Source organism: Poecilia reticulata, linkage group LG6, assembly GCF_000633615.1.
Source record: "Poecilia reticulata strain Guanapo linkage group LG6, Guppy_female_1.0+MT, whole genome shotgun sequence".
NCBI classification, from domain to species: Eukaryota; Metazoa; Chordata; class Actinopteri; order Cyprinodontiformes; family Poeciliidae; genus Poecilia; species Poecilia reticulata.
In genome coordinates, this window is record NC_024336.1 from 365,339 (window position 1) to 379,404 (window position 14,066).

Genomic DNA, 14,066 nt, shown 5'->3' on the forward strand with positions numbered 1-14,066 from the left:
ATTTGCATATTGAGAGTCTACAGAGGCTGATAATCTCCCCACTCTGCTCCTGGATTACCGTTTAAACTTTTGAGTTTTATGTCAAATCCACATGATTTAAATGACAGAAACTAATTCTCTCATTGTATCTTTGATTCATTTTTGTCCAGCTGCAGACTGTTAGACTGTCCAATCAGAGTCAGGTATTGTGTAGTTGGTGCTTTTAATCAGTTTTCAGTTAAGTAAATTCAAGTCTATGGAACACAAAATGTCACTAAAATCACTGTCCTTCTAAAATCTTTCAGAAAATCGCAAAAACGCACTGAATTGTATCGAATTGTATCGCTCAACAAATATCGTGATACATATCGTATCGTGACAAGAATATAGTATATCGTATCGCAAAATTATTGTATCACTACACCCCTACCATTTATAGTCTAAAACAGAGGAGCTGGCAGTTTATCTTGAGGAAATAAATAAAAGTGCAGAAATTAGACGGTAACGTGCGCAGTGCGGACGCGTCTCTTCGCCGCTGCGAAGAATTAAACTTAACTCATCCTGCGGTAGGGTTGTGTTATTATACAGTAATCAGCCACGCCCCTAACACCTGCCAACTTTAACGGACTGACTACTGACCAGCTCTCCAACTAACGGGTCCGAAAAGCCTCTAATTCCTGGGTATTACCACGGCTGAATTGTAGAGGACATTTTGTTTAAGCTGGCTGTGAGGGAGACACGTCTAAGCTCTAACTACCTTCGATCTGAACGTTATGACCCGCTACAGTTCCTGTATCAGACATCGGAGTAGCTCGCCGGTGCCCGAGAACAAAAACCACATTCGTTAACGGTAGCTCTCTCTCTTATTAATAACGTGCACTTGTTACAGCTTAGATCATTTTAGAGACTCGGCATGAGTCCCAGGGTCATTATTTATCATAACCAAAGAGACGTCTGAAGCCCCAATTTACTAGGATCATGAACATTGATTTTACATTAACCTGAAAAACTAGTTTCTGAGTGACTTAATTAATTTAACTGTCCACAGCATCAATTTAGACTTTAGTATTTTAATAGCAAGCTTTAGCAGGGGAAAATGACATACAGCTTCTTCAATCAGAAAGAAAAAATTAAAAGATTAATATAAGTAAAATCTTTAGAAATCACACTYCCTACCAGTCCCTAYTGTGTCACTAAGTAAAAATGAGATGCTTTGGGATGCAGCTCCACTCGACCCCCGATGATGAGGTTAAACTTGGCAGCAGAAAACTTTAACATCAATGGACAAGGTCCTGTCTTGAGAAGGCGGAATCCCATTTAGAACAAATCCAAAGTTGAACTGGTGAGAATCYTCCATGAAATCAGTTCTTTATCCATATGCGATCTTTGTTTATTCCCCATGTCTGCTGCTGCATCGTTGAGATGGTCTTGGGTTGAATGTAGGACGGTTGTCGAATCAGGACTCGGGTTGTGGGTTACTGGATCTTGTTCCTTTCTCGAGCGGCTCGAAGTCTTCACCTCCCCGTAGTCCCGTTACATCGCCCTTGTCTTAATTCTGCATCTTCGTGTGGTCTCGACTCGAACACCGAGGAACTAAGAACCCCGTTTCCTCGCCTGCATATATTTTTATACCTTTTACATTTCGGGGGGGCACGTACACAGTTCTTTCACTTCCTACCTCTCCGCGTACTTTCCCTGACGTCAGGTATCTTCAGTTAGCCACGACCTTTATTCCACTTAACTTTTAACCTTCCTTGTTCTTTAAAACTTCTTGCTGAAGTCCTCTTATCTGTATTCACACCTGATGCAGATATAGTCTAAAAATCTCACTTCCTCTCTTCTCTCTGCTCAACTGTTCTTTCACCCCTCCAGCCTATATTTGTAACACAGCATCAGACACTTTTTATCTATCTCTGGTCTTTTCATTTCTACTCTCCAACCTGTAACCTTTAAAGAAAGGATTACATGTATTTTACTCATCTTTAAAACATGATAAATTCATTTTGCATGTAAAAACAAAGATTACATGAGTTTCATTCAACATTAAATCATAATACAAGATTACTAGTAGCTCCAGGTCCCGACCCCACTAAGGGACAAGGGTGCAAGAAAATGGATGGATGGATGGATAGTAGCTCCAGGCATTTGTGACCTGTTTTCTGTGTCCTGGAAAGATCTCAACCAGTTCCATGACTCTCTTTCTGTCTATGATTTTTTTTATGATTAAATAGGAAAAATTGGATTAAAGCAAAGTTTGCAACGATACACACAACCAGATTAATTTTTTTACTGTCTGACTCTACTGTTGGGTCTTGATGTCACTGGTGTAATTAATTTTAAGGTAACTTTATTTATTATTACTATTAAACTAAAATCTCCAGCATGGGGAAGTGGGATGAGCTGGACTTTTCTCGACAGTTGCCACCTTTCAGAAATCAAAATAAGGGACAAACACTAACGCGCATCGTCCTAGTCTCGTAAGCAGGGGGGCGGTGTGCTTTGGGTGCTTYGACTAGGGYTACCAAGGGACCAGTCCCTATATATTTAAAGCCGTGGGGGAGGCGGCTGCAGCGGCAGCATGTCGGTTGGTCTGTTTTACCCAGAAAGCAGTTGGGCAAAATATTGCAACACTAACACCGTGAGTAAAACAATGGCTGGGGGAGCCTACTGTATAACGTACTCGGGGACAACTTGTTCATTATTACACATACACATTTGTATAATACGGAACAAATCGCGTCCCGTTTATTGCTACATTTAACAGCCAAATACGGGACGGTTCCGTATTTTAAGGGATGGGTTGCAACCCTATCCGGCGGTTTTAACAAATGGAGCTGAGGACGTTACCTTCCCAGTCAAAATGAAGGAGAACAAAAAAGTCTAGTGCGACCTCTGGTTCCAATTGATCTTAGTTGTCAAGCAGTACAGCATTGACTTTCACAATTCACTCCACAATGTTAACCAGGAAAAAGAATTGGTCTTATTTGGGTTAAACAAATTTCTCATAATCAATTACTGTCTGCATGTAACTTAATATGGTGAAGTCACAGCTGAGGTTTTACACCATGTTAATCCTTCTTTTCAGTCTCTTACTAGGAAGTAGAAAAGTAATTAGTTTTTGAGTCATGATTCTGTTGTATCGACAGTCGGCTAAAAGACGCCTGGCTGACAGCACTCAGCTACAGAAAACCTGAAGAAGACCCCACCACCTTTAAATCATTTCTGTTTAGTCCTCTTTAATCAAACTCCAGTTGGTTTTGTTAAAAAATCCGGTTTGTTTATGGTGGTGTGAGTGTGTAATTAAACTCTAATCCCTAAAATCCGCCTCAGCTCAGTTGGAGTGGCCGCTGGTGCGGCTCGAATACATATGTGAATACCAAGGGAACCGGAGAGCGCTCCAAAAGTAGGAAACGGACTATATTGCATGGAATTCTGGGTAAATACAAACAAAACAAATGAGCGTCTAGTGTTAGCGGGAGAAATGACCTGTGGTCTTTTAACCAAAGACAAAACAGAAATCCTCCAACCTCTGAAATATCACACCACTCTAGTTTTGTTTACATTTGGTGAATTAAGAAGTTGAGCTCAGTGTCTTCTTCATAAGTTTTTATCATTTCCTTCAACAGTTATTAGTGCAGTGCCACCACAGGTGAGGAGGGGAAGAGGTTTTCATTTGACACAGTTCAGTGTGAAAGGGAACTGCAGCAACTGGAAAATGTAACAAATGTTGCAATTTTGGTCCCAAATTGAACAGAATCTGAGATCACTTCCCTTTTTGAAGCTACTTAAACTGAACTACATAAAGAGACCCTTCAAATGATGCTGATAGTTTTACGCTATTTCTTAAAACACAAGGTGGGATCATTTTCAGTTCGTGTTGGAGGGTGAAATCATTTATTTTAGATGCATCCAGATTTGGGCATGGAGGATTCTAAATGGGATGGCAAGCTTCAAAGCACAAAAGTTTWAMAATTTTACCCTAGSCTAATTTTTAGAAACTGCATTTACTTTATAGTGAACTTGTAGCTGTAGAGGTGAAAGCATGCAGCTCCACTATCTGCTGAATCTCCAGGTAACTGTATGCCATGACTGTCTGCAGGTTCAGATCAAAGACTTTCGTTTCTCCTACAAATTCAAGACCGCCTGCAAAGAGGACGTCTTGAAGCTTTGTCCCAACATCAAGAAGAAGTAAGCTCCTCCGCTTCTCCTCTCCTCTTCAGCAGTAGACGGTTCTGTTGGGTTTGTAATCCAATTTGAGAAAATTTTTTAGATTAATTCATCTCAAATGAATATTTGAATATTAATACTTGCCGTGTTTTAGAAGACTAAATATTAATATTATGTTTATTCCACTCCGCTGTCCCGACATTTAAAAGCAGTTTTACATGATCATGTCATGAGAATAATTTATCTTTAATCAAACAAGTTATAATTTTGTTGCTAGATTGTTAAATATGATTAAATGACAAGATTCCTGTAATTTCTTCCTTTTTTAGTCTTTCTGTGAACATTCATCAGCCTGGTCCAAACCCCCCCAGGTCTTTATAAAGACCAATATCGCCGCCACATCATTTAAAAAATACCACACACACTGGATTGGTTTCAGAAAAGTTTTCATCCACAGGAACCTACACAAACCTGCCACTGAATGTTATTTTAATCATTCCAACCCTTAGGGGCAGTGTAGCACAAAGCTAAAACCTGTGTCGGCCAATCAGTTTGCTTCAAAATAACCACTACTTCCTGTTCGGAATTAAACATGGCTTCAGGAGGTTAATTTGTGTGGACAGATGTATATGGTTTGTACTACTTTTGAACAGTATATTAAAATATGAAATTATTAAAAACATTGTATCAAAGCAATATGTTGCTGTATGCACATTATTTGTTTCAGACAATGATGCAGATTTCTGTTTTCTGCTCACAAAGAAAAAWWTTTTWKMSYCTMTWTTTTTKKKSWSAGTTTTTATGAATCATTTTTAGTGATGGTAAAAGTTTTCATGTAGACGAAAGGCTAAAAAAAACTAATAGAAATGTTTGTTTTTTGAGGCTACGTGTGAGTATGTGAAAAAATCTGTTCCTGGAGTTTARCTTACGTATTTTGCACCAGAAAGTTGCCCATTAATTCGACACACTGCTGTGTGTGTGCCGACTCGACCGTTTCAGCTCGTTTATGTCTTAATAAAGTACCAGATGATGTATGTCGTCACTGACGTCCCATTGGCTCACTTTAAGTGTTTCTGTGGTTGTTGGGAAGATGCAGCTACCAGGACATCGCATTATTTTCGCTTTCCATTTAAATTGCTACTAAAAAGCTGAATTGAAACGCGACTGTGCTGATGACGTTCGCGTTGGTCTCCCTGCTTAGGGTGGACGTGGTCATCTGCCTCAGCACCACAGTGAGAAACGACACCCTGCAGGACGCCAAGGAGCAGCGCGTGTCGGTCAAATGCCGCAAACAGCTCCGAGTGGAGGAGGTGGAGATGGTGCGTTCACTGACACACTGTTGCAACTTCACTCACTCACGCCTTGCGGTTTTACAGAATGTTTGAGTTTGAGGCTTTAATCCCAGGATATTCCTGTTGAACTTTAGAGTTCTTTCATCAGTCTGTGTTTCAGACCTGATACTGCAATACTTCTGTTGTGATGTTTTATTTACTTATTATTATTATTACTCTTATTATTTTATCATATATATATATATTTTTTTTCTCTTTCTCTTTTCATCTACTTATTCTGTTATGGTTTTTGTACAGTACTTTGGTGCGGTTTTAAACCTGACATTGTGTTTTTCTGTGAATCCATCAGTCAGAGGACATCCGTCTGGAGCCGGAGCTGTATGACTCATGTAAGCAGGACATCAACCGGCTGTGTCAGAACGTGGCTTTTGGCAATGCACAGGTCAGTAGTTTACACACACACACACACACACACACACACACTTTTTGCTCATTTTCATGTCAAAGAAACTGTTCTCGCATTTTGGACAAGTTGTGCTATTGGAAGATACACAGCTGACTGGGCTACTGACACACTGTTGCAACTTCGCTCACTCAGGCCTTGTGGTTATTACAGATTTTGCTCATTTAAAGGGCCAGTACACACTGCAGGGTTTGTAATAATTTTTTAAATCATTTTGAGATTTTCTTTAGTGGAAATAACACACAAATAAGTAGTCTTATTTTTCTTTTTCTTTTATTGCTTTGCAACCATCCTGACAACAGAGAAGATAATGAAACCACCATTTGGTTTTTTCAGCCCAGCTTCCTGTACTTTTATTCTTCTGAATTACATTCCRTTTAGCTGTGAAATGTAGAATCCAGGGCAGGTGGATTCATTTTCATCACCTTCTTCTTTATTCCGTCCCTCGTCCTCCATGATTATGAGGGACGGAAAGTTTGACTCGGTGTCTGCATCCCTCTCCAGGTGGTCGAGTGTCTGAAAGAGAACAAACGCCAGCTGTCTTCGCGCTGCCACCAAAAGATCTTCAAGCTGCAGGAGGTGGAGATGGTTGACCCTGAACTGGACTATCAACTGATGAGAGTCTGCAAGCACATGATCCGGGTGGGCYACCACTGCTTGTGATTTCTATCATCACATTGTGTTTACTCGGCTATATTTTGCTTTTTTATTCAGTGTAAGCCCCAGTGTTGAGTGTTATTGTTCAGAAATAAACCAAGAAGAAGAATCAGATGATGAGTAACTCAGACGAGGTCTGGAGAGTTTTGCCAAAGACAAAAAAGAAATCCACCAACTGCCAAAATCTGACACCTCCATTTATCTTTACATTTTGTGAGGAAGGAAGTTGTGCTCAGTGTTCTCTTCTGAGGTTTTTGTGTCTATTCCTTCAGTAGTTTTTGGTGCAGTGCCACCACAGGCGATGAGGGGAACATGTTTTTCAATTAGTTTGGCTTGTTTGACACAGTGCAGTGCAGCTGAAAATGTAGTGTTGCAATTGTGGTCCTCAGTSAAACCAAGTCTACTGGACTATTAGGTGTGAAAACACTCTAAAATATTTAAGTTATTTGTAATGTTTGAACGTAACGCACTGGAACTGATTAGCAGTCTGTAGTGAACTATAGTTATTTCCAGGAATCTGGAAATAATAACTATTATTTTTTCCAAATTCTGAAACCTCAACAATCCAAAGAACCTTTTTGCATTTCATAAATAAAACCRGCTAGAGCAACAATGTTACATGACCTTTGAAAAAAAAAAAAGGTACTTTGACAAATACCTACGATAGGAACATTTTATTTTAAAGATCTAATATCTTTAAAATAAAAGATATTTTATTTTAAAGATATTTAAAAAAAAAATTATTTTAATATCTTTAAAAATTGACAGTAAATGTCAATTTATTGTTGACATTTCCTGTCAACAGTAAATTGACAGAAAATGGGATTCAGCAAATGAATTGAGCAAAACAGAGATCTTCTGTAAAGTGAGTAGAGATTGATTTTTTTGTTTTTAGTGTAGTGTTAATGTTTATAGAAAACATTAACAAAGAACAAAGTTTCTACCTCTGTGATGAGGTAATRGATTTAAAGAAACAGTACTGGTACTTTTGGCGTCATTCTGTTGTTGAAAGTAAGTAAAATTATTCCATGAAAAACTAGAAGAACCGCCAAAACCTGTGTTTGGTACTTGATTGTATTTAGTTATTTGGAGTCACTGTGAAACGTCCACAGAGCCTCTGGTGGCTCAGGCTGCAGTCTCATTGTTTTTACTGTGTTTTTGTTCAGCGGTTCTGCACGGAGTCAGAGGGGAAGAACGTTCTTCAGTGTCTGAAACAGAACAAGAACAGTGAGCTGATGGATCCTAAATGCAAACAGATGATCACCAAGAGACAGATCACCCAGAACACAGGTACRCACACCCTCTCTGACCTTTCACCCCCTCCTGCTGAGCCAGTTTATAAGCYGAAGCAGATTGAAACCTAACAGTTGTGCATTTGTGTGTGTGTGTGCTCAGACTACAGGTTAAACCCCGTGCTGAAGAAGGCTTGTAAAGCCGACATCCCAAAATTCTGTCAGTCTGTCCTGAACAAGGGAGCGACAGACACGGAGCTGGAGGGTCAAGTCATCTCCTGCCTCAAACTCAAATATGCAGACCAGGTCAGAGTCGATACTCAAATCGGTTACTTGTATAAATGAAACTTGGAACATTTTTACATTTTCATCATGAAGATATGATGACAATGGAATGATTAAGATGTCTAGAGAACAGCAAAGCTTTAAGGATTCCTTCTGTTCCTCTGCTCTGTGTTCTGCAGCGTTTGTCTCCAGACTGTGAGGATCAGATTCGGGTCATCTTGCAGGAGTCGGCTCTGGACTATAGATTGGACCCTCAGCTCCAGATCCACTGCACCCAAGAGGTTTGAAGCTTTCTGTTTGAACACACACTCTACCGCCACTCTACCTTCGTTCACTTCCTGGTTTCAACAAAACCTGTTTCTAGTGTTTTGCTTGGCAGCAGCTGCAGATGTGGGATTATAACAAATAGGAGTGAAAAACTGGAATTACTTTTGAGTCGRTTAACACAGGYTGTTGTGTAGCCAACTGACCAGCAGGGGGAGAGAACAGTCTTAAAATATTCCTAGCCCATGTTTTGTTGGTAGTTGAAGGTAAACCAGTCTGTGCAACGATGAAAAAACAAACTTGGCTAATGTTTACATTGTAAGTGAACTGATTGGTGTAGTGCTTTATCAAGTCTGGGGACTCCAAAGTGATTTACACTTTGGTGTAAATTGCGTGTGAATTTGTGTACATTCATACACAAATTCACAATGCAGAAAGGTGAAAAGTGTTCTGTAGTGTAATCCAGTCTACTGTAATAAGTCACAGAGCAGAGTGCACTGCGCTGGTTCCACTGGTTTATCTATGAAATCTATCCGTCCAGAGTCAACATGGCTCTGTGTTGTTTGTGTTCAATCTGTGCACAGAGAGCATTTAACTCTGCTCTGCATCCCCAGAACCAGAACCAAACATGGAGAAGCAGCATTCAGCTTCTATGCACCACAAATCTGGAACAAACTCCCACAATATTGCAAAACTGCTGAAACACAGAGTTTCTTTAAATCAAGACTAAAACCAGCTGATTGGAGTTGCTTTTGAAACATAATGGATTAAGACTTTAATGATTGGTTTGCTTAGTGTGGATGTAGCTGTACATGACCATGAGCTGGACCAGGTTTTAGAACCAACACATGAACATGAAGTCATCTTCCTGGATAGTTTGTCTCTTTCCAGTGAGATGTATGAGAAATGGCCGGATACAGAGCAGCCCAGAGTTTCTTTTTAAATGCATGTGTGTGTGTGTGTGTGTGTGTGTGTGGGTGTGTGTGTGTGTGTGTGCGTGCGTGTGTGTGTGTAGATTTCAAGTCTGTGTCCAGAGGAGGCAGCAGCTCAGGAGCAGACAGGACAGGTGGAGGAGTGTCTGAAAATCAACCTTCTGAAGATCAAACAGGAAGCTTGTAAGAAGGTGAATGATCTGCTGATGAGGCAAAGCTTTGCTTCCTCTGGATAATCTTTCATTAAGAAGTATCAAGAGAAAACACCATCCACTGCATATTAATGAACAGAATTATTCCTGAACAGTCTTCCTACAGAATCACTTTCTTTTCTCTCTGTTTCTTAACTTGCGTTCCTGCGTCTTGCTCCTCTCGCAGGAAGTGCTGAACATGCTGAAGGAGAGCAAGGCGGATATCTTTGTTGACCCTGTTCTCCACACGGCGTGTGCGCTGGACATCAAACATCACTGTGCTGCCATCCCGCCAGGCAAAGGGCGCCGTGAGTCCACACACACCCACATGCACACACACACACACACACACACACACACACACACACACACACACATCTTTCTTTTGTTACTGAACACAATTCATCTTAACCCTTGAGTTTCAGTCTGTTGGTTTATTGATTTAATTCAAATTATTAAAAAACACTGGAAGAAAGTCTATCTTGGTTTATTTATACGACACCCCCCAGTGGTTTTTTATGTTCCCTTGCAAAAATGAAAGTCTTTCTGCTATGTAAGGTTTCTGTAAGGTTTTTTTTATGCTTGTTAGATATCTCACTAATGATATATTGAAGTTTTATATCTTTTTCTATACAAACTTTCATGCAAAAGCAAAACATATCAAACATGGGCTCTTTAAAATCTCCTCTAAGGCATAAACACAAACTTTCTGTTGGAAGGAAAATGCTTATTATCACAGGATAATAAAGTCATCTGACAGTTTTGTGTGTTTTTTAATATGTTGTTTGGTTAATAAAAGGCCGTTTTTATGCATACCAACAAGAATAAGCAGTAATTGATTGATTTTTTTTTCAATCTGTTTTTTGCACCAAAGTGTTAAGAATGTATAAACAGGTTTTCAATGAGGCTCTTTAAAGGTATTTAAACATTTCAATTGACGTTCGTTATCATTGCAACTGTGGAYGTATTGTGAGTGAACACAGAACCTTATTCACCCCCATGTCCACCAGGGGACTCTGTATATTTATCAGTGAACATGCAGTCGGTGTGTTTTTAAAGTTCTGGTTATTGAAGCCAGCTCTCGTCCTCAGAGATGTCCTGCCTGATGGAGGCACTGCAGGACAAACGTGTCCGTCTGCAGCCAGAGTGCAAGAAGAGACTCCAGGATCGCATCGACATGTGGAGCTACGCTGCTAAGGTACGGCTGACCTCTGACCCCATGCGCTGAGCTGTCTGCTCCGCCGTGCAGCTGCTCTCGTGCAGGCTGCTGTAGCCCCACAGGTTGAAGTTTTGGTTCAGCTGTGAAGCTACGACCGACTTCTCTACAGTGAATGTAGAGCTCTAACACACACTATGCATGGCCGTGTGTGTGTTTTAGTTCTGTTCAGGAGGATGATTGTGACCCTCAAATTTAATTTCACACAAAAGCTTTGTTTAAACTGCTGTGTTCTTAACCAAAGTCAGAGTTGTATGAACTCTAAGTCAGTCCGCTGCCTACCTTACAGCAGTGAGTGGACTGTGTTGTAGTTTAAAACCCTTTTAGGCCAAAYGTGTCGGCGGCGACGACGCAGCCAAATTTGTAGTACGGTAAAGCCGCGACACTGGAAAATTCCAACGGTTTCTGAAAGGGGAGACATTGAGCTTTCCAGCCAATATCAGGTCATTACGGTGATTTTGTAGTAGGGAGAGAAATTGACGGGCAGGGGTAAATTGCAAACATAACTGTTAGATATTGAAAGTTGTTGTTATGGACAGGTGGCGCCAGCAGAGGGATTCTCAGACCTGGCCATGCAAGTGATGACATCACCGTCCAAGAACTACATCCTCACTGTGATTGGTGCGGGTGTGGCCCTGCTTTTCCTCGTTGGGATGTTTTGTGGCAGATTCACAAAACGAGTGACTCAGGAGCTGAAGGACAGGTAAACCCCGCCCACCCGGGGGGGGCAGTGGGGGGGTCAGGAAGAGTTCACAGGAGAACCCACCGCCGCCTCTGAGGAATCCTCTCCACACACGCCCATTTTTACCCGCCAATTTAAAAAGACAAAACGAACAAAAAAAAAACTGCAGCGTCCAGCCTGATTTGTCCTCTTCAACAGGGTTTTTTTTTTTTGTTTTTGTTTTTTTTTTTTAAATCACTGCTGGGGAAATGACATTACTCCCAAAGCCCCACCGGTGAACGTGGGTGTGACTTCCCACGCCTCATGAGGACAGTTTCTCCTCTCCCTCATCTTTGTTCCTGTGAAGATCTTTGCTTGGATGAGTGGCGCCTCCTGTTGGTCTCCATCCACCTCTCTGATGTTGATGCAGTATTCGTCTCCTCTCCTGCTCATCCTGGGGGGGCCGGGCCAAGTTGGGGGGGCGAGGACGTGGCGGAGCAGTGAAGAGGAAGGATGAGCTCTCAAAACTGACTGGTGGAGAATAAAAACCTTTTAAGTGTAAATGTGTAGAAAGTGGGATGGGATAAGGCTTGAATTATAGAGTGGGTTAATGACTCCAGTATTTTAACAATGAAGCTGTGTCTCTTGGTGCGAGTGTACGCTGTCCAGTCCTGTCCTGTCCTTTTTGTCCCAATACTCTTCTTAGTTGTCAAGCGGATTTTGGGGATATTTTGTTTTATTTTTATTTTTTTCTCTGTCTTTGCCATGGGACTGCCAGGTAGGTGGAACCTACCAGCCATCTCTCAACCAAGCCACACATGATTGAAAGGGGAGCGAACACTTAGTCATATTTAAATAGAAATATTTTGTTTTCCAACAGTGAACTGGTTCCTCCATCGCAGCTTCCAGCTGCTTCCTGCCATTGTCAGCATTCCGTCTCTGGGCAGAGCAGCAGAATTCACTTCAGTTCTCATTCTTACACAAACTGACTCAATTGGTGTCAGACGAGTCAGTTCAGACAGGTTGAGGCTTTTTTTTTTCTAGAAACAATTTGGGAAAACTAAAAACAGATCATATTATTACAAAGATGTGAAGATTTTGTGTGAAGATGATACTGGAATCATTGCACAGCTTTTTTTTTTTAAATATCAGTGAATATAAATGTTTTGTTATAGCTTTATTTATTGTTTAATCTGTGTTTTTTTTTTCATTGATTTGAATGTTCTTTACGGTTGCCTTTTTTTTCTTCCTTTTTCAGCGAGGCTTTTTGAAGGGAGAAAGGAGAGAGACAGGTCTGAGTTCCTCCAGGCATCATCTTCATCCAGCAGCTTGACTGATGAGGGAGCTTGATGAAATGACATTTTCATTTAACATTTCATACATCAGAAATTTAAAGCTGTAAAGCTTAAGATAATTTGCTTTTTTTTTTTGTCTATATCAGTAAAAACATTCATGGAAGTTTTTAACTCCGAGTCTGCTGCTGGAGTTTGAGGTCTCAGCTGCTGAAAGCTCGACTAGTGGAGTTCTGCAGTTTGGGGGACAAAATAGCAAAGCCTGCTGGATGAGATACGTGCAGAACAGAGAGAGCAGAACAGCTAGATGACTATATGTGTCGTACGCTGTGCGTGTCGTGCAGTTGACTTGTACTGCTACGTYTTTCATCTAGCTGCAAGTGTTCTATAGTGAGTGCTGCCCRTGCTGCCTGAAACTCCAAACTTTCTTCTCTCAACTGCCTTTTTTCAGCCTTTTTTTTTTTTTAAATCAAAGTTGTGCCTAAAACGTCCCTGCATTTTTCATCAAATGACAGGGTTGGTCAGAGATGGACCATGTCCACATCATGTTAATTGTCGCCTGGAGTTTCGAACTCTGCAGGCGRTTTGGTCGTCTGTTTTATGATCCAGAGAGGCGATGGAAAGTTGTTTTTTTGTTTGTGATTGAATATATGTTTTCTGTCTGGATTCATGAAACTTCTTGTTTTTCAGTTTTTGTCTCATTTTGTTGCTCTGTACAGAAAACTATGGACAGTTTCTTAATAATAAAGTGTGCAAGGTTTCTATTCTGTTGTCCAGTTCTTTTCTCAAARCCATTTTTGCAGTCAAGCACAGAGGATGCAATATTTGCTGTATATATTTGCATTTCACAACACCATGTGGATCTGTTATACTGATTGCAATAAAGAAAATGTTCTTAGTATATTTAAAATGTAGCTATGTTTAGCTACATCTACAGTTTAGACTGGTGAGATAATCTGATGAATTCACACACTGATGATCTCAAACTAGAAAGCTCTGCACACAAACACAGGATAGATGGACAACTTCTCTCCAAATTATAAAAAGTGAACAAAAATACTTAAACTCACCAAACTAGTAAGTGAACTAAGTGAAATTAAGWATGGAAACTAAACTGTTAAAACCAAAAATAAAGTTTTTGGTTCAGCTTTGGAAAAAAATGAAGAGCACTGCACTGAACCCCATGATGATGATAATGAAAGCCCATCATGGTTATTCCACCAAATATTGATTTCTGAACTCTTCCTGAGTTCATTAGYATTGTTTCTAGATGAATATAAACTTGTTTTCTTTGAAAGCACTGCATTTTATGTTATTTCTCATTTTTTACAAATTAAAATGTTTGCTTGGAATTTCAGAGACATGTCAGTAAAGAACAATGTTCATTTTACTTAAACATGAACCTTTAAAAAGTAAAATCAGAGTAAATTTTTTT

The 14,066-nt window shown here is 40.2% G+C and overlaps 1 protein-coding gene across 1 annotated transcript in view; it reads left to right on the top strand.

Moving 5' to 3' along the window:
* The window catches only part of LOC103465682 (Golgi apparatus protein 1), a 36,622-nt gene extending 23,227 nt beyond the window's left edge, over positions 1–13,395 (top strand). Inside the window, exons 14-25 of the mRNA XM_008410711.2 lie at positions 4,079–4,167; positions 5,348–5,465; positions 5,788–5,880; positions 6,406–6,543; positions 7,725–7,848; positions 7,954–8,096; positions 8,255–8,356; positions 9,355–9,462; positions 9,650–9,770; positions 10,554–10,660; positions 11,218–11,381; positions 12,598–13,395. Of these exons, the coding sequence (XP_008408933.2) occupies positions 4,079–4,167; positions 5,348–5,465; positions 5,788–5,880; positions 6,406–6,543; positions 7,725–7,848; positions 7,954–8,096; positions 8,255–8,356; positions 9,355–9,462; positions 9,650–9,770; positions 10,554–10,660; positions 11,218–11,381; positions 12,598–12,610 (1,320 nt within the window). The 3' untranslated portion in view covers positions 12,611–13,395. The remainder of the gene's footprint in view (positions 1–4,078; positions 4,168–5,347; positions 5,466–5,787; positions 5,881–6,405; positions 6,544–7,724; positions 7,849–7,953; positions 8,097–8,254; positions 8,357–9,354; positions 9,463–9,649; positions 9,771–10,553; positions 10,661–11,217; positions 11,382–12,597) is intronic.
* The last annotated feature ends 671 nt before the right edge of the window (positions 13,396–14,066 follow it).